The 22,882-nt window shown below is 37.6% G+C and overlaps 11 protein-coding genes across 11 annotated transcripts; 6 read left to right on the forward strand and 5 right to left on the reverse strand. All coding sequences in view use genetic code 12, as the record gives it.

Moving 5' to 3' along the window:
* Positions 1 to 363: 363 nt before the first annotated feature.
* Positions 364 to 4,125, reverse strand: EAF1 (Eaf1p; the record flags this gene model as incomplete). Its single annotated transcript, XM_064998099.1, has 2 exons — positions 364 to 4,059; positions 4,123 to 4,125. 2 exons carry the CDS (start codon positions 4,123 to 4,125, stop codon positions 364 to 366), a joined length of 3,699 nt encoding a protein of 1,232 aa, XP_064854171.1.
* A 507-nt stretch (positions 4,126 to 4,632) lies between these two features.
* Positions 4,633 to 7,017, forward strand: DASC09_045010 (uncharacterized protein; the record flags this gene model as incomplete). The annotated part of the gene is made up of 1 exon (XM_064998100.1): positions 4,633 to 7,017. The coding sequence occupies one exon, from the start codon at positions 4,633 to 4,635 to the stop codon at positions 7,015 to 7,017; it is 2,385 nt and encodes a 794-aa protein (XP_064854172.1).
* Positions 7,018 to 7,412: 395 nt separating this feature from the next.
* On the reverse strand, positions 7,413 to 8,480 carry DASC09_045020 (uncharacterized protein; the record flags this gene model as incomplete). The annotated part of the gene is made up of 1 exon (XM_064998101.1): positions 7,413 to 8,480. One exon carries the CDS (start codon positions 8,478 to 8,480, stop codon positions 7,413 to 7,415), a length of 1,068 nt encoding a protein of 355 aa, XP_064854173.1.
* A 261-nt stretch (positions 8,481 to 8,741) lies between these two features.
* On the forward strand, positions 8,742 to 10,487 carry KRS1 (lysine--tRNA ligase KRS1; the record flags this gene model as incomplete). The annotated part of the gene is made up of 1 exon (XM_064998102.1): positions 8,742 to 10,487. One exon carries the CDS (start codon positions 8,742 to 8,744, stop codon positions 10,485 to 10,487), a length of 1,746 nt encoding a protein of 581 aa, XP_064854174.1.
* Positions 10,488 to 11,251: 764 nt separating this feature from the next.
* On the forward strand, positions 11,252 to 11,926 carry DASC09_045040 (uncharacterized protein; the record flags this gene model as incomplete). Its single annotated transcript, XM_064998103.1, has 3 exons — positions 11,252 to 11,267; positions 11,332 to 11,491; positions 11,551 to 11,926. 3 exons carry the CDS (start codon positions 11,252 to 11,254, stop codon positions 11,924 to 11,926), a joined length of 552 nt encoding a protein of 183 aa, XP_064854175.1.
* Positions 11,927 to 12,091: 165 nt separating this feature from the next.
* On the reverse strand, positions 12,092 to 12,841 carry RSM10 (mitochondrial 37S ribosomal protein uS10m RSM10; the record flags this gene model as incomplete). Its single annotated transcript, XM_064998104.1, has 1 exon — positions 12,092 to 12,841. One exon carries the CDS (start codon positions 12,839 to 12,841, stop codon positions 12,092 to 12,094), a length of 750 nt encoding a protein of 249 aa, XP_064854176.1.
* A 189-nt stretch (positions 12,842 to 13,030) lies between these two features.
* Positions 13,031 to 14,027, forward strand: TRM7 (tRNA methyltransferase TRM7; the record flags this gene model as incomplete). The annotated part of the gene is made up of 2 exons (XM_064998105.1): positions 13,031 to 13,071; positions 13,142 to 14,027. The coding sequence occupies 2 exons, from the start codon at positions 13,031 to 13,033 to the stop codon at positions 14,025 to 14,027; spliced, it is 927 nt and encodes a 308-aa protein (XP_064854177.1).
* A 381-nt stretch (positions 14,028 to 14,408) lies between these two features.
* Positions 14,409 to 15,734, forward strand: TAD1 (tRNA-specific adenosine deaminase; the record flags this gene model as incomplete). The annotated part of the gene is made up of 1 exon (XM_064998106.1): positions 14,409 to 15,734. One exon carries the CDS (start codon positions 14,409 to 14,411, stop codon positions 15,732 to 15,734), a length of 1,326 nt encoding a protein of 441 aa, XP_064854178.1.
* An 84-nt stretch (positions 15,735 to 15,818) lies between these two features.
* Positions 15,819 to 19,088, reverse strand: KAP114 (karyopherin KAP114; the record flags this gene model as incomplete). The annotated part of the gene is made up of 1 exon (XM_064998107.1): positions 15,819 to 19,088. One exon carries the CDS (start codon positions 19,086 to 19,088, stop codon positions 15,819 to 15,821), a length of 3,270 nt encoding a protein of 1,089 aa, XP_064854179.1.
* A 667-nt stretch (positions 19,089 to 19,755) lies between these two features.
* ANK1 (ankyrin repeat-containing protein ANK1) lies at positions 19,756 to 20,400 on the reverse strand (the record flags this gene model as incomplete). Its single annotated transcript, XM_064998108.1, has 1 exon — positions 19,756 to 20,400. One exon carries the CDS (start codon positions 20,398 to 20,400, stop codon positions 19,756 to 19,758), a length of 645 nt encoding a protein of 214 aa, XP_064854180.1.
* A 218-nt stretch (positions 20,401 to 20,618) lies between these two features.
* RMD8 (Rmd8p) lies at positions 20,619 to 22,559 on the forward strand (the record flags this gene model as incomplete). Its single annotated transcript, XM_064998109.1, has 1 exon — positions 20,619 to 22,559. One exon carries the CDS (start codon positions 20,619 to 20,621, stop codon positions 22,557 to 22,559), a length of 1,941 nt encoding a protein of 646 aa, XP_064854181.1.
* Between the last annotated feature and the right edge of the window lie 323 nt (positions 22,560 to 22,882).

Here is a 22,882-nt window from a genome sequence, read left to right on the forward strand (position 1 = left end):
ATTAGATTTGGTGAGTGAGTTGATAGACTGACTTTTTCTGTGCTATGGTTTTTGTAGATAGGTGTTTTTTTTTTCTTTTTTGAACATAGTAAGAGAGACTTTTGTCTTTGAAAATATATGTTATCTCAGCTTCTTCTTTGATATTAAAAATATAAAGAATCATGAGTAAGTAAATGTGTTTGTCTATTAGCGTCATTCTCTACGAAAAAAAAAGCTATCAAATTAAGACTTAAAATAAATTAACTCAAATCTTGAATATACAAGTCGACCAAAAAATTCATAAAATCATTAACAATAAAAAAAAAGTGCAATATCAAGAAAAAAAGAAGGAAAGAATACTATAATAAGGCACCTAAAGAAAACTTAAGCATTCTTCTCTAAACTATCTTCAGTGTCTTTAGGAACTTGAGCATTTGGATTCTGTTTCTGATTAGCCAAAATTTGTTCAAATCGCTTTTGTTGTTCCAATTGATTAGCGGGTGGAACAGGTTGTTGTTTTTGCTGCTGCTGCTGTTGTTGTTGTTGTTGTTGTTGTTGTTGTTGTTGCTGCTGACGCTGTAAAATTTGCAACATGATGTTATTTCGCTGTTGAGGAGTCAAAGAATTTAAATTAAGTCTGCCCCCCAAAAAATTATTAGGAATGTTGGCAGCCATATTGCTAACCACATTTGGTGTGGCCGATGGCATATTCCTATTAACTATATTAGAATTATTAAATATAGGTTGTGTTGGAACCTGAGTGCCGCTTGCTTTGTCTGGCTGCTGATTCATTTTGGCAGGAATTTGACCTTGTACATGATCACCACCAGTATTAGCTACACTACCGACAGGTCTCTTAATGTTGTTGGAATTATTAGTTACCGGGATAGCAGGTGCTGCGCCAGTTGTGGCGGTTAAATTGACGCCACTGGAAGCCAAATTCTTGTTCCGCAATTGATTTTGCAATGCTGCAATATGCCTAGCAGCAGCTTTGGTAACCTCTTCATTTGTCCAATTTGGGTTCTTCGCTTGTATCCGGCTAATAATCGCTGACACTTGAGAATGAATATTGTTCATCGGTCTAGGATTATTAATGCCGCTACTGGTGCTTCCACTAGATCCCCTGTTGATATTATTACCAGCCTGCAAATTTCCTCCGTTCTGTACAGTACCATTAGCAGATATGTTGGATACTCTATTGATGATACCCTTATTTGGCGTGTTTGTCAAATTAGAATTCATACCACTATTATTCTGCTTTTGAAGTTGATTATCATGTATCATCTTCTGGAAATTAGCAGATATCTTCTGCTGTACATTAAGAGCATCCGGGTTTGGGTTACCTGAATTCTGAGAAACATTTGGAAACTGTTGTTGTACCTGTTGCTGCTTCGTCTGATTAACGAGGTTTGTAGAAGAATTCTCAACTTTGTCACTACTTGGAACGGCAACACCACCGTTGCCTCCATTAGTGGCACCGACAGCCCCAGAGCCTCCTTTAGATACAGAGTCTGAGGAAGAAGAGTCGGAACCTGTTTGTTGTTGACCTTGGTTAGATACTTGGGACCCGCTGCTTTTTGTACTTCTATTAGCATTAGCCCTGGCCATTAGTATTTCTCTAGCAGAACGTTCTCTTTCATATTTCATACTAGCTAAATCAGCAGGCAGTAAAATCTTGGATTTATCTTCAGCGCTCATTTGTTTTTTAAAGGTGCTGGAGTTACTTGGTTTTGGTGCAGTTTCTCTCTTTTTCATGGTTCTCTTGATCGCCTCAAACATGCTAGCCCATCTCAATCTGGTATGACCTCTTTGAATGGATTCCTTTCCAACACCAAGAGGCAATATACGACGCTTTGTGGTCGTTTGAGCCTTATGTGCAGCTTCTAACCAAATTTGTGCCGATTGGGCATAGGGCCCTCTCATATCAGTAAACTGAAACTTATCAGTTAGTTGAATATACCTTTCAAAGCATTGCCAAGGGGTCCTTCTTTCAATGTTAGAAATATAAGTCTTAGTCCTTTTAGCACCCAAATGTGAGGAGATAATATTCCAATTGAAAGAAAACTTGTTTGCGTAACCTATCAAAAGTTTATCATCTTCGGGAAGCCAAATGGTAGGAGTTCTCATATCAAGATACTTTAACGGAGGCGGCATTGGAGGTCTCACTGTATTCAGTCTCCTGGAGTAAGCACTTCCAGTAGCAAATAGACCTTCTGTTCTACCATCTGAAACACCATATTCTTCTTCATCCTCGCGCTTTACCTTTTCGACCACTTTGTACCAATTTTGGTCATTTTCAAATGGTAATAGTAACTTAGAAATAGGCACCATTGGAGTGGTATTAAATTCATTACCTGGGACATTGCAATATAAATCATCAGAGAAGTTTTCTAAATTACCAAAGGCAGTATATTCATTCATACTATCGAGAATGGATTTATTCACTCCTAATACAGAGTCTTCTTCCAATGTAAGTCTGAATGGGAACTCTGTTTGATGCTCTGGGACAGCATAACTTGGTTGAGTTGATAATAAAACCTCCTTAGGATCTTTGATATCCATGTCTTGAATTTCGTTATTTGGACCCTTAACTAGAAGGGAAGTATCAATAGATTCAGAATGATTTTCTTGTTTATTTTCTTTTGGAATCTCCTGCAAATTCTCCTCCTCCATATGATTTTCTTCCATTGGGCTTTCAATACCGATAACATCATTACTAATAAATTCCTCAAACCCATTCATTTCTTCGAAGCCATCCATTTCTCCGAAGCCATCCATTTTTTCATCCTCAGCTTCAATTTGGTCTTGCTGAATGGTGCCAGAGTCTTCAATTTCAGCAGTTTTTTGCTCTTCAGGATCAAGGAACCTGATCGGTTTTCTCCTGATGCAAACATCTTTTCCATACTTATGGTACTCCATCACAGCATTTGCTAAGAACAAACAGGTTGCAATCTTATATTTCCTGCCTTCCTTGAAGTCATTTGCCATCCAGACACCTTCTTGAATTAGATTGTCCCAGTGATTTCGTGCAGAATTTGAACCATTCAATGGCATTTGTTTGAACGGATCAATAAATCTTCTAGGTTGTTTCAAACACCACTTACCTTGCTTTTGTAACTCTTCGATTCTTGAGTGGACCACAGAAATCTTCCCTTCTAAAAACGAGCTTTCAAATAGATCTGTTGTAAGAACTTTATGTGAATTTACCAATAACTTTACCATCTGTAGACTTCTTGAGTAATAGAACAACTTAGATAATGGCATAGTTTTGCTTATTTTGGTTGGCAAATTCTCATTCAATAACATGTAAATGAGTCTTTCAGAATCTATCGTTTCATTGGCAGAATTACCAAACCCTTTCTTTTCTTTTTCAATCACAGATTGAGCATGTAGGAGTTTATATAGCTCAAACGATGATGCTTCATGGGGCATTGGTTTCGTGAATTTTCTAGATTTTTTATTTTCGTGTTTGACTATTCCAGCTGATACTTCATCAATCTTTCTTTTGCACAGATTGTTAAATGTCTTATTATTCTCCGACCCTTGCTGTCCATCACGAATGTCACTAACATTATTGTCACTACCATTATTACCTCTACTTTCTGTTATTGGCTGATTATTTTGTAGTAGTTGCTCATCATTATTCGCGCTGATTGTTTGAATGGGCCTAACCGATCCGTCTACTCTAGATTCTTTCCTTAGAGCCTTTTCATTACGTTGACTATCTAAAAGAGTACCTGGCTCCTCCTGCTTGAAGCTATTCGCGTTACTATTATTCCCTGTGGTTTGTGTTGATGAAGACATATCCGCTTTGGCAAAACTGTTGTCACTTAGTAGAGAATGAAGGACATCTTGATCCCTCAAGATCACTTGATCGGTGATCTGCTCATTTTTACCAATATTATGATCATCGATAAAATATTGTAAATAGCTAGAAACCTTCTCAATCTCAAGATCTTTCAACGGTCTATAAGGAAAATTGGAAACACAATATAAAAGGGCAAGCTTTCTTCTTCTAGAGCGGGCAATATCTTGCAACTTTGCACGCCGTCTATCAATAGACTGACGCTTCAAGCGATCCTATGGTCTAATATTAGTAAATGATAACAGCATATATAAGGTTGCTGGTGATGGATTACATACCATATTGTAACGAAATAGCCCTTTAGTGTAATATTAAGGTCTTGTGGATTTTCTACATCCCGAATGTTTTTATTCCATCTTTCAACTTTTTTTAGCCCAATTGTATACTTTACCCGGCCAGCATAATCCATTTGCGAAGTAACCTGCTACAACTTCCTCACCAAAACTTAGGAGGAAATGGATGCAATATTATTTAATAATTGATCGTGAAAAATCGGGATGCCAATATATATATATATATCAATGCTTTGCAGTTGCTTCCGAAGGTTTCCGACAATTTATTACGATCTTTGGGGGTTGCGCTCGTCGTATGCAAAAAAAAAAAATACATCCCAACATGCCAAACTGAGTGATGGCGGCTTCCCCCAAGTTTCTTCTAATTAAACAGCAAACAAAGTACATAAGAGAAGATTCGAGCTCATCATTGTTATTTCTTGTTTGTCTACTTCAAATAGTTAGAAAAGAATCATTTCCCATATATTTCAAGCTGCTGTATCGTCTGACTCGATAATGGATAGCTCACCACTCTCCAAACTCTGGGAAATGCCCCAAGATATCCTGCCAAAAATTGAAAATATATTATCGAAAAGAAAGTTTGGATCAGAAAAAATTGTATTAAGTAGCTGCTCAGCCAAAAAACTAAAGAAAGTTCTAGGCGCCAAAAACCAAAAGTGTGAAAGAACATCTTTCCGTCAAACATTTGAAGATTTTGTTTACCATTTTCCACCATTAACAAACACTTCGACCAAACCATTAGACAAAGAATTTAAAATATATGAAGAGTTCAATGCATTGACTGTTGAATCTCTAGTGCTTTATCCATTGCCTAATATTTCCCAAATTTGCGAAATTCCGGGAAAGGAAACATTACTAATAGATGCCGATACGAAAGCATTTGTTCAAAAGACATGCTATTGGAAACAATATATCCCACACATGAAGCCATTGGCAAGAAATGTCTTGCATTCGACATCCAATGCAAATGAGTTTATTATAGATGACTTGTTGTTCAAGGATGACTTAGATTCTTCTTTGCAGTTAAGAGATTTAAAGCATGTATTCACAGAATGGTCCTCTATTACACGCTACTATGATATTTTTTCTATTGAAGAGGAGTTATATTTTCTTGAACAAGATATTTTAAATCACAACAGTCATGATGCTCGAGATTTTGCGCCCAAGAAACTTGAAACGCATGATAAATTCACATTCAGCAAGCCGATATTTTACTGCGACTCTGATGACTTGAAACCTCAATTCTACTACCTAGAACCGTTAATGAACGTTACAAATATTGAAGGAAGTCTAAATAAAGATATTTCTGACGTGCTAAATGAGCTTGAAATCTTTGAAGAAGACATTGACGTTAGATTAATTGAATTTAAATTCTCCTTGCCTATTATTGATGACAAACTTGAAGCGGTGGACAGATCTATAAATGAAGCCTTCAATATGGAATGGACCCTATCAGATTTCATTTTGATGGATTTGGACTGGAAGCCTATTAAAGACTTGGAAAAACACATTTTTCTGGAAGAGACAATAAATAACTGCCAGATCTCATTTGAATCCGGAAAACATGAAGTAAAGATATCCAAACTCACAAGATATCAATACGAGTCACTCATTGAAAATGAAAGAAAAATTCTGGAGAATAAAGATGAGTTCAAGGATATTAACGTATTATGTATTCAAGAAAAGTCTAATTTTGATGAGACATTCATGCCAGATACAAAGACTAGAAACTGTACGGCTGAATTGTTAGGACGAAATATGCTTACCAAGAAATTCAACGAAGAAATAACTATGAATTATGATAATTCAATGCAAACATATCCCTCATCAATTTATAAAACGAGGGAAAATGAGGTGCAAGATAAACTCCCAGATTCCATTCCCGAATTTTATCAATTGCATGGATACTCTAACCCCGAAGATCTAGCTAGGAGTGAAGCGAATTGTTCATCAGAAGATAAAAGGCTTGATTTTCACTCATTTCGTAATAACAAGGCTCTATATAAGCATAAAAACACTGACAGTGGTCAATCACTTGAAGAATTGGATGAATTGGTCGATTACAAGAAAAGGAAACTTTCGGTAGGTGGTAGATGTGATGATGGATTGAATATCTTGAATGATATTTTTGATCTATCAAGTGCTAAAAGGCAATTTTCACAATGTAGCAAAACTGATGGCTTCAATAGTACTTTACCAAGTATAGCCTTGGAAAAAGAGCCTTGTGTCTTGAAAGAGATCTATAAACTAAATATTGGCCCGTATTCTTTCAATCTATATGATAGCCCCTTATTAAATGATGTGCAGAATAATCAAAAGGTTACAAAGATCTTGATAGTCAATTCGAATAATTTTCAAAGTAATTTCAAAGATGTGCGTACTTTGCACCAATTGAATTTATCTGAGGAACCCAAATTGATGATTTATGAAACAGATGATTTTGGAATTAGTCATGATCTTGACTATTTAGTCTCGGAAGATTTAGGGATCATGAAAGTTTCAAGTAGCAAAATTAATCAGAGAGATTCTTTCACGGGACAGAAAATGGTCATTAGAACTGTTGATAAGGTACTCAAGGGGGTTAAAAGATTGATTTTATTGATCAAATTAGAAGATTTTTTCATTCCTACCACACGTTTGGTTCTGGAGTCAGATCCCTCAATACATTATTATGAAAAGAATATGAAATTGTTGTCCTCTTTTTTAGATGAATTGGATTCTCTTGGAGTGCTTTGGGTGCTTGTGAATGACGAGGTTGCAAGAATATGTAGTTTAATCCGCAACTTAGTTGCGTGTGAAGGCATCCCTCTTAGGGATATGCTAAACATTTATGAAGTTACTGTTTGTATTCAAATGTCTAATAATTCCCATTCAATATGAAATAAATACTAACGTGAGCGCCAGGATGAAGAGCTTTTCTTTATTGAAGCAGGTTTCAACTTATTACTCTCGAAAAGAATAGCCGCAGAAATTAATCCCCGAGACCTTGCCTTGCTCGATAATCAACGGAGGACTCGATTTCTAAGTGAAATTGTTCCCCAGTACCTTTTAGTAAGTTGCTGGCCGTTTAGTTTTTGGATTTTTGATTAATGAACTAACAAAAACCATGGGCATCACTCAATCAAATCATGTCCAATTCTAATCAACTATGCTAGATGATATTTGATATCTAATAGATATGCTTGTCAAAATTTTACAGATACTGTTTAACACAAATAGAAGAATGATATTATATTGAAATCAGAAAAAATAAATAAGACAAAAGCAGTAGTAAACTAGTTATCAAACCCACCCTTCACGGTGAAAGTCTTGGCTAATTCACTAACACATCCCAAATCTAAATCATCACAGAACCCATCAATGCTTGCACTGATCAATAAATTGTCATATCTGCTTGGTTCGGTTGGCAACTTGAACAACAGTTTCCAGTCGTTTTCCAAATCAACAGGCTTACCATCTTGCTTAGCCTTCTGCTTCCATTGTTGGACCTTAGCCATTTCTCTTGAAAGCTGTCTTTGATAATAGTTGAAGTTATTTAAGTCATAGTTGTAGTCGTCAATAGAGTCCACTAACTTGTTGATTATTAAAGTAGAGTCTTCTAATCCACTCAAGTTCAAAGGACCAAAGTTTTCGAGTAAAGTGTTTTTGTTTTCCTTTTGGGCAAGATCTTCATCTGAGTTGAGATCAATCAAGTTATTGACATTCAAGTCATCCAAATGGTATTCGTTTATTTTAAGTTTCAAATCGTTCAAGAATAATGAGATTAACTGAGAGTTGTGGATTTGTATTGGCAATTCAACCAAGAAGTTCTTATAGTTTAATTCATTGTCCACCAAGATCTTTCTGGTGAATTTATTGGATTGACCATTGTTGAGGTAGGCCTTAACAAAGTTTTCGCTCAATCTGAACGCTCTCAAGGACAAGATACCCTTTTTCAACTTTGAGGCATCATGAACAAACAAAATACTGTTAGCATTATTATTTATTTGAGCGCCGAGTAAATTGTCGATAGTGAAGTGATTAAGGAAATTGGCGGAGGTGGTGGATTGGTACCAACCAACGAATTGGGTGGCATGGCCAGCAATTTTCATTTGCTCAGTCAAGTCATGGACATATTTCTGGTTGGATTTTATACGGTATGAGTAACCTTCATTTGATTCACCGATTGTAGGAAATGGGAAAGCGTGAGACACGTTCAAGACTTTTTGGTTAGTGTCCAAACCCAACAACGGACCACTAACTGGGGTTGGGAAATGCTTGGAAGCATGCTTGACAATCTTCAAGACAACGCTGCTTTCGACCTGGACGGTCTCGGTGTTCGGAGCTGTGTATTCCTTGGACATTATGAATGAACCTAACCCGTGGCAAATATATATCTCCAGATCAAATACTGTTTTGAGTAGGGACTGTCACCATCACCACAGCGTCTGTTCGCCTGAAAAATTTTTGTGAGATCGATAAATTTACCCGGCGCTGGAAATGATTCCAGCGCCGGGTAAAGTGCCATCAACTCCTTGTGAGGGAAGCAGCGAGAAGAAAAATAAAAAAAATTTCTGAATTTTTCAGTGACTAATGAATCTCCATCGGTTATCAATATAGCAAAAATGTCTGACAAACCAGTTCAACAGGTCACCGAAGGTGTCCAAAAGCTTTACTTGGATGAAGCCACCGGCGAACAAGTCTCCAAATCTGAATTGAAGAAGAGACAAAAGCAACGTCAAGTGGAAGCCAAGAAGGCTGAAAAGGCTAAGAATAAGCCACAAACTGCCCAACCAAAGAAGGATATCATGAAGGATATCACTCCAAACCAGTTCCATGAATTGCGTTCTAGACAAATCAATGAATTGAGAACCACCAAGACCCCAAACCCATACCCACACAAGTTCAAGAACACTATTGGTGTTACTGAATTCATCAAGAAGTACGCTCACTTGACCAAGGGGGAAACCGTTCCAGAAGATGTCATTTCTTTGTCTGGTAGAATCATGACCAAGAGAGAATCTGGTAAGAGTTTGAGATTCTACGTCTTGCAAGGCGAAGGTGTCCAAGTGCAAATCATGGCCCAAGCCCAAGATGCCGACGGTGATTTCGCCGCCATGCATGATATCTTGAGAAGAGGTGATATCATTGGTGTTACTGGTTACCCAGGTAGAACCCAACCAAAGAAGGGTGGTGAAGGTGAATTGTCTGTCTTTGCTAAGCAGATCACCTTGTTGTCTCCATGTTTGCACATGTTGCCTGCTGAACATTATGGTTTCAAGGACCAAGAAACCAGATACAGAAAGAGATACTTGGATTTGATCATGAACAAGAATGTTAGAGATAAATTCTTGGTTAGATCTAAGATCATTACTTTCATTAGAGATTTCTTGAACGCCAGAAACTATATTGAAGTCGAAACCCCAATCTTGAACGTTATTGCTGGTGGTGCCACTGCTAAGCCTTTCATTTCTCACCACAATGACTTGAACATGGATATGTTTTTGAGAATTGCCCCAGAATTGTTCTTGAAAGAATTGGTTGTCGGTGGTTTGGATAGAGTTTATGAAATTGGTAGACAATTCAGAAATGAAGGTATCGATATGACTCACAACCCTGAATTCACCACTTGTGAATTCTACCAAGCTTATGCTGATGTCTATGACTTGATGGACATGACCGAATTGATGGTTTCTGAAATGGTCAAGGAAATTACCGGCGGTTACTCTGTTAAGTACCACCCAGATGGTCCAGAAGGTAAAGAATTGACTATTGATTTTGCCAGACCATGGAAGAGAATCGATATGATTGAAGGTTTGGAAAAAGCCTACGATACCAAGTTCCCACCAGGAGACCAATTGCACACCGCTGAAACTGGTGAATTCTTGAAGAAATTGTTGATCAAGTACAAGTTGGACTGTGCTCCTCCATTGACCAACGCCAGAATGTTGGACAAATTGGTTGGTGAATTGGAAGATTCTTGTATCAACCCAACTTTCATTTTCGGTCACCCACAAATGATGTCTCCATTGGCCAAGTACCACAGATCTATCCCAGGTTTGTGTGAAAGATTTGAAGTTTTCGTTGCTACCAAGGAAATCTGTAATGCTTACACTGAATTGAACGACCCATTTGACCAAAGAGCCAGATTCGAAGAACAAGCTAGACAAAAGGATCAAGGTGATGATGAAGCCCAATTGATCGATGAAACCTTCTGTAATGCTTTGGAATACGGTTTGCCACCAACTGGTGGTTGGGGTTGTGGTATCGATAGACTTGCCATGTTCTTGACTGACTCCAACACCATCAGAGAGGTTTTGTTATTCCCAACTTTGAAGCCAGATGAAAAGGAAGTTAAGTCTGGTAACTAAGCGGGGGTTTTGTGTATTTTATAAAGTTGAATTGATTTTTTTTTTTCATACATTTCGACATCATAGAAGGTATTTACTGTTCAATCTATTTACCTTATACATTCAAGTAGTTGTCCATAATTCCTGTATTATTGTCAATATATCCTATAATCCATTTCGTATCTCCACTCACTAGTAGTAGCTTATGTTGTTGACTATTTCTCTAGCTTAGAAACTTCCTTACGGAAGGATGGAGGCTGGAAAATATAAGGTTGATATCTGTAAATTATTTGTGGCTGGTATATATATGTTATGATGAAAAGTGCTTTTGAACTGCCCTAAATTACTGTGGGGTGTGCTGCTTTACGCTAGATACACCATGGGAGTTTCCATTCCTTCGGGTCATCGAAAAATTATTTATTTTTGTCTAATAGATACATAATATTCTGAGCGTAGCAGTTTTTCTTCTTCCATTTTGCCCATCTTCAGGATTTGTCTGGTCGATACAGCGTGGATTGGTTACATGGTCTTCTATTGCAAACAATATTTGTCTTTTTGACCACGGATTCAGAATTTTTTAGCTATCCAACTCTTCTGCTCTCTAAATCATTCGCTTTTTATTTCCTCTCTTTCCCTGTTCTTTTGGTTATGTTTATATGTATATATTGTTATTATCCAGAGTAATGATGCAGATCCTCAGACAAAAAAAAAAAAAGCACCAAAAGTCTGACGGTCCACGGAATTTCTTTGCCACTTCCCAATTTTTTTGTATCCACCAGAATGCAATGTCCACCTACGAAAGTGAGTTAATAAAGTGCCTTAGTATTTGGTTGTGTCTTCTGATAAGTTTTGACTAACAAGATAGATGACCACAACATAAATGTATCATCATCTGAATCCAGAAATCAAGGTGATGGTAATCAGCAGAATCTAAATCAGATTATGGGGAACTTTTTCCAGCAGTCAGCAATTTCAGGAAATGATCATGAAGGAGATGGTGCATCTGAGATCAACACCTTTAGAGAGTAAGTTATTGCCAATTATACGACGTTATAGAACTCCTCCCAGCTAACAATTTTACCAGTCGATTGAGATCACTAGCAGAAGAAAATGGCGGCCTTCCAACAGAAATGTTGAGCACATTAGACTCAATGTTGAATGATCCAAGTAAAAAACATAGTGGTGTAACTGATGAATTCTTTGACTCTTTGGATAGAGTGACGAAGAAACAATTGAAACAGGAAGATACATGTGCCATTTGTACGTCTACGTTCTTGGATGATGACTATCCATTGGTGGTTAAACTTAATAGGTGCCACCACAAGTTTGATTTGGATTGTATCAAGCCATGGCTCACTGTAAATTCTACATGTCCCCTCTGCAGGGCTGATGTGTTGGCCAAAAAGACTATTGAAGTTGAGAGTGATGATGAGGAGGAATTTGATGATATGTATGGATGAACAAATATTACATGATAATAGAATTTTCAATAATATAGAGCTTACAGTTTTTATCACCTCTTTTTTTTTTTTAATTATTTTATGTTTATTATAAAAAAATAGATACGTATATACATGTTATAGGGCCTCGGATCCATCTAGTCTTTGATTCAACCGCGGGCCTTCTTAAGATGAGCTCACTGGTTTTCCCACAGTCTCATACAAGCCTTTTTTATACTCCGAACTATTCAATATTTCGCTAATTCTTTGGGCAACCGGGTCGGCATTTTCTGGTTGGTTCTTCAAGTATGGGCTCTTGTCATCGATGTCAAAAGCAGCACCTTCCAATTCTTTCAAAGCACTCAATGACTCCTGAACAAACACGTTGGTCTTGATACCCACGCCCGGCATACTGTACTTATTCAAGATAGCAAACCATAAATCAATGACTTCTGGGTTTGCATCCCAGGCTTTAATTAATCTCTTGTGGGTTTTTCTTTCGAAATTTTCCTTCGACTTGGATTTAACGAACGGAGCTCTAATGACTGTCCAATCTTCTGTTTTGGTAGGAAGAGGCTTTGGTCCACTGATTGGAATTCCTAAATAGTAAGCAGCTCTAAGGGCGAAATCTATAAAGAAATCCATATTCTGTATACCATATGACTTAAAGTAAACCTCGGCGGCCAAGCACTTATGCTTGATTTCGTGTCTCAAAGGTTCATGATAAATGGCTTCGACGTTGACTGGGAAACCTGGTTCTTTTGATAACACTTGTGGATTGTAAGGCGAAGAAGAAGTATTATTGACTTTGCTGCTGTTCTTCTTAGTTAAAGGTGTCTGTGTTGGGGATTGTTGGAACACACGGCTGGTTGTGCTGAGTAAGCGCGTGCTATGTCTAAGACCAGTATAACGAGATGCAAATCTTCCGGCAATCATCGTGGGGTTGTGATATAATAATAACTAATAATAATCAACAGTTTATCATCACCGATTTCTCATAAATTTTTCACCCAAAAATTCAATTTGGGGGAATTTTGCACGTGATCATCAAAAAAATTTTATGCCAAAATTCAATCCCATCGTGAGCTTCACCAAGCGGCCTCTGATTGTGATAGATAACGCGCCATGGGTAAAAGCAGTAAGGATAAGAGAGATTTGTATTATAGGTATGTGTTTTCTTTTTGTTCATGTCAATGTTTTGTTGTTTTGTTGTGATTACTGACACTCTCAAAAAAGAAAGGCCAAGGAAGAAGGTTGGAGAGCCAGATCGGCGTTCAAATTATTGCAGTTGAATGAGCAATTTCAATTGTTCAAAGGAGTAAGAAGAGTCGTTGATCTTTGTGCAGCACCGGGATCATGGTCCCAGGTCTTATCCCGGGAAATCTATGAAAAGAATGTCGATGGAGAATCTGAACCAAAGATCGTGGCCGTCGATTTGCAACCAATGTCTCCGATCAAAGGGGTTACAACGTTGCAAGCCGACATCACCCATCCAAAGACTTTGTCAAAGATTTTGGACATTTTTGGTGGTGAGCCAGCAGACTTCATCTGTAGTGACGGTGCTCCTGATGTCACAGGTTTACATGATCTAGATGAATATATTCAAGCACAATTGATCTTGTCGGCACTTCAATTGACTACATGTTTATTGAAGCCTGGTGGAACTTTTGTGGCTAAGATTTTCAGAGGAAGAGATATTGATTTGATGTATGCTCAGCTAGGATACTTGTTTGAAAATGTCATTTGTGCCAAGCCAAGAGCCTCTAGAGGTACTTCGTTGGAGGCTTTCATTGTTTGCAGAAACTACACTCCTATTCCTGGATGGACTCCACAGTTGAAGTTGAATCAATCAACCGAAGAGTTCTTTGAAGATGCCAGCATTGCAAGAAAGAACAAGTTGGGTGACAAGTTAGAAAATTACTTGCCAACTGAAGAACGTCATATTGCACCATTTGTAGCCTGCGGTGATTTATCAAGCTACGATTCTGATGCCACTTATTCTCTCGATCATAGTGTTGCCAGAGTCAGTTTAGATCCTGTGCAATCGCCAACAGCTCCCCCATATAAGAAAGCCATCGAAATGAAAAGGAAAGGTCAGTTGAAGCAAAAGGCTTATAAATGAATGGAAGCCGGTAGAGTTGATTAACAGTAAAAATGAAGGAAAAAAAAGGAAAAAAAAAAAAAAAAATGGGCCATGTTGTAATATATGTTTATTTATCTAGAGTCTTCTGAGGACCACACAACTGTAGATCAAACGAACATCTGGTTTGTTGCCAAAATATAATAAATCTGGATAAATCTTTGTTTATCCATTTTGTTGAACCAGTAAGGTAAAACATTCACATTTTATATAATAAGGTTAACCTAAAAAAAATCAATGGTTTTGTGAACATGAGCAACAACACCCTAACATAATGCATTAGGGATATATTTGAAAAATCAGTCCGCATGAATCTTCTCTGCTACCCCCGATCACAACCAGAACAAAACAACAGCAAATCAAATGATTTGTCAAGATGACATATCAATATTCCTTGGTGATCTAATTGCCACTGAAGTTCTAAATGAATTCCGTAAAATGACTGCAAAAGGTAAGCCTGCAACCCGATCTAATGGGGTCAACGAATGGACGGTGTTGGCGAGCGTTGTTGCGGTGATTAATGGTAAAACCCTTTCGGAAACCCCCGAAATCAGAGTGCTCACTCTTGCTACTGGGGTAAAATCTCTTCCGGTTGAGTTTATTGATAGGAATTCTGCAAAAGGACGGTTGGTGCACGATTCACACGCCGAGATTTTGGCGCTTCGAATGTTTAATTATTATTTGATCAATGAGATCCTTCGATTGGAAGGGAAACATCCTAAAATGCCACTGAATAATATAAAACACGAATCAATTTTGATGAAGCAACAAAGGGAGCCAGGATTTATGTATAAGATTAAAGATGATGTGGAGTTGGCATTATATATTTCTGAATTGCCTTGTGGAGATGCAAGTTTGAAAGTTTCACTAGCAGATGATAATGGCAACGATGTTGAAGCGTGGCAAACTCCTGTGAAAAGATTGAAAACCGGTAAAGACAATAATGGAATAATTAGAGGAAGAAATCATTATTCAGAAGAGGGTCTGGTGCGTACCAAGCCAGGTCGACCTGATTCTCCGGTATCATTGTCAAAGTCTTGTTCAGATAAGTTGACATTGAAACAATATATAGGTATTCTTAACTGTGTCACGTCTCTACTAATTAGCCCGAAGAATTCATTTTTACGATGGTTAGTGATTCCCAAACCTCGGCTACAACCTAGTAATTGTGAGGATATAATTAGGTGTTTCAAGACTAGGCTTCAAACTGATCCCAACTTGCAGAGCGATGGTGGTGCCTATTTGCTAAGACATTATGAGATCCTTCCGACAGAGAAAAAATTCCAATATTCTAAGCATGATGCTGACCAGGTGCCGTCTATGAATGCGATTGTATATTTGGCGGATTATCAAAAGTTTCCAAACACCAATATGATCAAAGGTGGTAAAAACCCCATTGTCGTGCACGAAGTCATCAACAGTGGAGTCAAACTAGGCTGTAAATCAAAGAAAGAAAAGAATTGTGTAAGTTCTGCAAGCTCTTCGGTAATATCCCGAAGAAAACTAACGGAGCTTGCGATTCCAATTATACCAAATGTCCTGGAAAAATTGGATTATGCATTCATAAAACAGTCAAATAAAGAAAGAGAAGCAGCAAAGACACTATGTCAAAATCAGCTTGGTGGCTGGGTCAAGAACACTACAGACAATTTCCCATCGGAAATTAAAAAATTAATAGATTATTTCTAGAGTTTAATAAGATATGAGAACCACATCAGCAAATAAACGATTATTAGGTAAAAGCTTGGAAAAATATTTATGTATAATTTACAATCAACACATTGTTGTGGCAATCGTTTTCTTCTCATTATCATTCAATTGTTCGTAGAACTTTTGGAAATCACCCCCAGATTGGATACACTCTTTCAAGAAACTGGTAATGATAATCTTCAAATCTTGAGAAGATTCATCATCCAACGATGTGTTTTTCTCATCATCTTCCACAAATGACTTTAACTTGTTAAAAGTAGGAATTCCAATATCTCCAACATCTTCCCATTCATCTTCGTCACCACCAGCGGCAACTTCTTCAGTAGTAGTGACATAATCATTGGTATCAGGTTGCTGTGATAGGAAACTCAACTCTTGAAGAAACAATTTAAGAATCTTGGTGGAGGCTGAGATTTGGGTGAAGTTCATTGGCATCTTTTTAGCCATTGATCTAGTTATGATAATATCTGGATTATTTTGATTTGGGATCAAGTCTCCTTTCACGATCAAGTTCTCCACTCTAGAATCTTTGGCTAAAAATATCTTGCCTAACGCATTTACATTTTGTTTGATTTTTTCGGCCCCGCCCGTACTAGTAAAACTATCTAACCAAATTGGCAATACCACCTCGATACCATTCTTTTTCTCAACAGGCAGATTATCATATTTAGCAGCTCCTGGGGTTGGGGGTTCAAAAAATGGGAAGCTCAACGATCCCAAGAAATTCAAAGTCTCCTCTGGGGATAATAACACCAAATAACAGAACACTGTCATCAAGTTTTCAATGATTATTGGATGGTTGGCGATTAGCAATCTTCTGGTTGCTGATTCCAAGATCTTTGGCATATAATCATTCAATTGATACTTGAATTTTTGTACAATGCTGACAACAATGGACCCAACGCTCATAGCAGCACTATCAGACAAAGTTGGTGATAAGAATTTCTCCAAAATTTGCAACGCGATCTGGATCCCATTTTTATTAGCATTACTTTTGAAGTCCAAGAAATACCGTTCGTTAGCATTCACTAAAACAGTATTAAACACTTCGCCACCAATTTGTAAAATTTGATCATCAACTGAATGGATTAATAAACCAGTAAGAGGAGCGAATATAAAGTTGAACAATGATTCTGGCAAATCACGCTCAGATGGGCGATTGTCAATGAAGATATTTAACAATTCTAGAGCCATGTACAATTTAGGTGAAAACTCAATATTATCACCAGTAGCTTTGCTTTCGTTTAAAATTTCAATCAAGGAAGGCAAACCAAACTCGCATTGTTTTAAGTAATCTTCTTCGGCAATATCAGTCAATAAAGTTTCTAAACTATCTTTGGCAGTCTGGACGTTCATAATGTTAGAGAAATCGACCCCGGCAATCTTGAAAATTAAAGTAATGTCATCAGTACCGGCCTGAGAGCTCTTCAAATCAATATTAATAGAAATCGTTAAAGACTCGAGTAAAACGGCAGGGGTATCTTCCTCAGCTTCATCAACTAAGAAATGCATTATTTGATGAATGACGTGTTGTATCTGGACATTCAAGCTTTTGTCATCAAATTTCAAGAAGCTGTTGAAATAAGTAAGAGAAATCAAAGCAGCCGATTGAATTATTTTGATACAATCATTACTTTCTTTATCAAAATTTGCATCATTAGCAATACCATCAGCTTTGATGACATCACTATTTTTTATGTTAGCGGCAGTACTCAAGTTACTTGTAAGAGCTTTGTAAGACAACTCGTTAAAGTTGCTGACATTTTGGCCAAATTTTTCCAAATACTTGGCTAGCACTAACACTGACCTGGCTATCACCATTGGATTTTCATTGGAATTACTGGAATGAGAGAGCAAGCTTTCGAGAACCGCTTCAAAACTAATATTTCCTGGTAATGTTGTATTATCATCCTCGTTTAAGAAAAGTGATTCAAGCATACTGAGAAGTGACTCTTTGTTTCTCCAATTCCCAGAAACAGATTGGTCAGACAAAAGCATTAATGAGGCTTCCAAAAAGGCTGCGGCATCCTCACTTTGAACCTCTGACAAATAATCACTAACAGAGTTTCTAACGGTGAACAGGCCCGACATTTCGGTTTCATCAGTGACAAAAAGATTAAAGTTATCAATGTATAATTCGTAAGTCTCGATGGGAACAGTATTAAAGATAACAAAACTGTTCAATAATGATCGTAGGGATGATGGGTTATTGACAAGTAAACAATCAGAGAGGCTCCCCATTATCTGGATAATTTGCGTCACTAAATTATTTAGGGCGGTGCTTGGATCAACAAAATCAGCTTCATCTTTTTTGGTATGGACAATGAATTTTTCCGGATTTGCTTCAGCCTCAGAAGCAATCGAAATGTTGTAATAAAACCTACTCAAATTGGCAATATGATTAACAACAAGCTCCTGAATCATTGCCCTTGATTGGTCATTAAACAATTTCCTTTTGTAAGAGTCTATCATAAAGGTTAAAATGTCATAAAGTTTATGGGTGAAAAGAACGTTTTCGATATTGAGAATATTAATATTTGTGTTGAGAATTTCGGTTACGTAATTAAATTGTTCTTTGACCAAATTGAGAATGAGTTCTAAACACTTTGGCAAAAATTCGGCAGCAAGCGCCGCTCTTGAAGGGTTTGAGAAAACCTCTGGACCCTGAATTTGTTTGAGCACAACCTCAAATAATTTCGCCACCTGGTTCTTGATAACTAATGGAACGAAAGAATAATTATCTGAGCCAATTATTGGAGCTGATGGGGCTGCTAAAAGCTCGATACAGTACTTCAATGTGTTGGCTCCAACAAAGCCTTCGAAAAATTGCTCCTCGGTGATTAGCTCATCAAATAAATCATGTAGAACATTCAAACCACCAAGAAGTGAGTTTTGAGTAACATTGGAACTTGAGTTGTCGATAAGAGAATATAAAATTTTGATTAAATCTGGCCATTCATCAGGATAGTCAACAACTGATATCATAACAATAATATTACTAGCAGCGTTTCTAAGTTTGGTGGTTTCAGTTTCACTGACCAACCTCAATAAACTTGAGCGAATAAAGACTTTCGTTTCTTGAGTGACTGGGTTACCTGCAAAGCTTTCAAATCCAATTGACCAATGTAAAGCCACCACCCTTTTCAAGTAAACTAAAGCAGATTGCTTAACAATCAGATCCGATTGTTGGTTTAAACTAATATTGATCAACGCGCTCGCCACGGCAGAAGGGTTTTCTGAGATTGCCGCAAAGAACCCACGCTCAGCCTGTGATCTAACATTATTGTCTGGTAACTGAGATTTGTATATGATATCCAAAAGCAAATTTTCCATCGCGAGATCAAGAATTAAACCCTGGCTTTACCTGTATTAATAAATAAATTCAACGCGACGATTAAACTGCGCCGAGGTGAATTGAGGCGTTAAAATTTGGAGCTAACCTAAGATTTGACAATGCCACAATTAAATGATTGGAAACCTGATGGGAGGGAAAGCACTAGGAAACCGCGACGCTTTTTCGACTGGGGGAGGGAGAGGGATGTTTTCTTGTGGTTCCACTGTTCCTGGCAGGAAAAAGTCAGGGAAAAATAAATTGCAATTCTGACAAAGGGTCACCTGTTGCTGCATGTGATAACTCTATCGAGAACACCGTCACCTCCGAGGTATATTGATAGGCAAACAGCGCATAAAGCGATAGCACAAACACCACATTCTCTTGCTGTATTAGTTATAATTGTCTCTGTCTTTGTTGCTTTTTATTTGCTCCTTTCCTGGTGTTTCCAAGCTTCTTTTATCAAGGCTTCGCTCAGAATAATACAGTACATATGCCATACATATAGAAACACACTACGAACGCCCATCGATACGTGACATGAATGTATAATAAATGGTACTAAAATGACAAAAAAAAAAAAAAAAAGCATAAAGGGCAAAGTACTTGCAATGTTATAGAAGGGCTGACATTGTCTTCAAATGACAGGCTATTATGAGAGTTTCCCTACTATTTTGGAGGGGGTGGAGGTGGAATACTGGATGGAAGAGAAGGTTGGGCAGATGATTCTTCAGAATCTGAATCTGAAGGAGATTCTGAGCCACTTCCATCTTCACCATCTGCTAATGTCAAATTATTCATATTTTGAACGACATCTCCATCAATGACGTCGGCATCCTTGGAAACCATGGCGGCATATTGAGCCTGCTCCAAAATGTCCCTCAATTCTTCGTGTTCCGGATCCTCGCCTCTTACCAAATCCACAGGTTTTTCTCCATGCTTATTCTTTATTCTCGGGTCAGCCCCAACATCAGTTAGAACTTCTGCCAAAAACTTTCCGTACTCGGGGTCATCATGACTGTATCTGACAGCAATGTGTAAAGGGGTGTCACCATCCAATCTATTCTGCGGATCCACTTCAACTCCTTCCTGGTCCAATATTAGGTCCAAAGCCAGGTAGTTCCCATACTTTGTTGCCAAATGTAGCGACGAATTCCCCAATGGGTCCTTGGCAGTGTTAATCAACTCTGCTATCTTTTCTGGGTCCCCTATCTCCTCAAAAATTGTGGCCAACAAGTCATCGTTATTACGACGACTGGCGTCAAGTAACTGTTCTTTATAGCTGGCACCATCGCCATTATCTAAGTCAGACATATTTGAAGGGGGGTAGCACTGTAGTGGAGTTCTGGTGGTATATAAATCACACCAGGAGTTCCACCTGTGCCTCAATTTTGTTTCAGCTTTTAGGTGTACATCCCGTTCTACGCGCACCGCTGCGTTGGTTGCACAAACCAAAAAAAATACCAGTTTATACAACTGACAGTGGTTTTATCTCATCTCTATTAATCCTCGTTCATTGTGCTCGTTTCACAATGTCAAACAGTCGTGAAGAGCAGAACAAGAAACCAACAGCAAAAAGGTCCCCATCTATTCTAGTGACTGATGTTAGAAGTCAAGCATCAAGACGGTCTTCTGCTCCATTTGCAGGGGCTGCTCAAAATAGCAGATTCTCTAAGAAACAACAACGTTCACGGTCTTCCCAAGAACAAATAAAAGCAGCACATAATTCAAAGTTCAGCAATATTTCTGTTTCCAACATCTTGTCAAATGCCAGTGAAATTCCTTCTGCATTACGGAGATCGTATCCGAACCAACTCGATGGTTCTTTACCTCTATTCAATAGCCAGATAACCTCATCTGATAGAAGAAGCCCTTCACGATCTGGCTTATCAAATAGAAGATCGCTTAAGACCCCTCAGGATAGAGCATTCCTTCCCCAGCTAATTCAGTCATTACCACCTAGAACTTCAAAGACATCGCAAAAATTGGTTTATATTCCAGAAGATGATGATGATAATTCAGATGATGAGACGGCTCCAGGAAGACCACAACTTGTTCCAGAGTCCCCCGTAAGTACAGAAGACAAGAATATGTTTATGGCCCCTCCTTTCAACAAACGAGGTAAACCAGTGTCAGCCAAACTTCAACAGCAAAGACAGCGACAACCACCGAAGTTTCAAAGCAAAAGAACTTTAAAGGAAGCCAAGGCTGAAATAAAGAATTTCACACGTACAAAGGAAGATTTATCCAGGGTTACCGCTTATTTGGTATCAGATAGCCTCAATCTTGAGAAAGCATCTGCGTTTCTTAAAAAAACTCATAAAGTCTCCCCTAGGTTGTATGATGAAGTGTTATACATTCCTTATCAACTACCATTACTAGATGGTACCAATGGTTATAGAGTTCGGTCAAATATTTATACTAAAAATGCCGTTGGAAGGGCAAGTGTTGAAGATTATTTGGACAAATCTGAGCAGCGAGATTATCATTTCGAATATTTTTCAGGTCAGGAGAATGAGGAATTGATGAAAAATGAAACGGAAATTCTGAATCAATATTCAGAGGAGTCTTCTAAAGACAGAGAAATTTCAAGCTCAGATAACAACAGTAACAATTACGCCAGTGATTTTAAAAATAATGATGAGGATAGTTTTGATCCTTATGAACCTCAGTATTTTAATTATAAAGAACCTTCTAGTCTTTCAAATGAAATGGCATCTTCTATTCTTCAAGCAGCGCATGGAGAAGTATTTTTGTTCAATTATGGGGTGATTGTATTTTGGAACTTTACGAAATATCAAGAGGAAAATATATTAGCAGATTTATCTTTTTCAAGATATTCTGATGAAGACGAAGACGATATTTTAATCAACGAAATCCATGAGCAGGATATTGAAACTGAGGAGTTCCATTTTGAATATGATAAGACCACCAATGTACCGAGAATCTACAATGACATGATTACATTGAAAACTGAAGATCATCTAATCAAAATGACAATATCTCACGCAATTGCACAATCTACCAAACTATGTCGGTTTGAATCTAGGATGTCTGAGGTTTTATACTCAGTGTCTAAGTTCCCAAAGATTTTGGCACTAACTGGACAATTGGGTATAAGTCGTGAACAGTTATTGAAAAAATCTGGTAAATTATTTAAGCTTAGAGTGGATGTTAATTTATCTTCAAACGTTTTGGATATCCCTGAATTTTTCTGGTCATTTGAACCTAGTTTGAACCCGTTGTACGTTGCCGCTAGAGACTACTTGGAGATTGAAGAAAGGGTGGAAGTCATCAACGATCGTTGTAAAGTATTTCTAGAGTTTATTGATGTAATTTCTGAAAGTATTGCTGAAAACAATATGAATAAAATAACTTGGGTTATTATTGTGATTATCATTATGAGCTTGACGGTTTCTATCCTTGAAATCTTTGTCCGTTATCAAATTTTGACTAGATCATCGAAAAAATAATCGTTTGTTGTCACGTCTGCACGTTATATTATAGTTTTATTCTTGGTATCATTATTATTTATTTATTTTAGGGGGGAATATTAGTGAAAAATATATTATATTAGCACATTTTTGTGTAGTATTATTTTGGGTGTAACTGTTTGTACCACCAGCGTGGATCACATAATTCCATTGACGGCCCCGGTTTTCTGCTGCAACAAAAAAAAAATAGTGATGAAATGTATCAAAGGCGAAAGGTGGAAGTGATAAAGCATTTGATCATTATATACCAGCTTTTATTACATTCTTCGAAAAAGCATATTACACAAAACACTCAATATTCT

The sequence above is a fragment of the Saccharomycopsis crataegensis genome (assembly GCF_037102585.1).
Source record: "Saccharomycopsis crataegensis DNA, jcf7180000000084, whole genome shotgun sequence".
In the NCBI taxonomy this organism is placed as follows: domain Eukaryota; kingdom Fungi; phylum Ascomycota; class Saccharomycetes; order Ascoideales; family Saccharomycopsidaceae; genus Saccharomycopsis; species Saccharomycopsis crataegensis.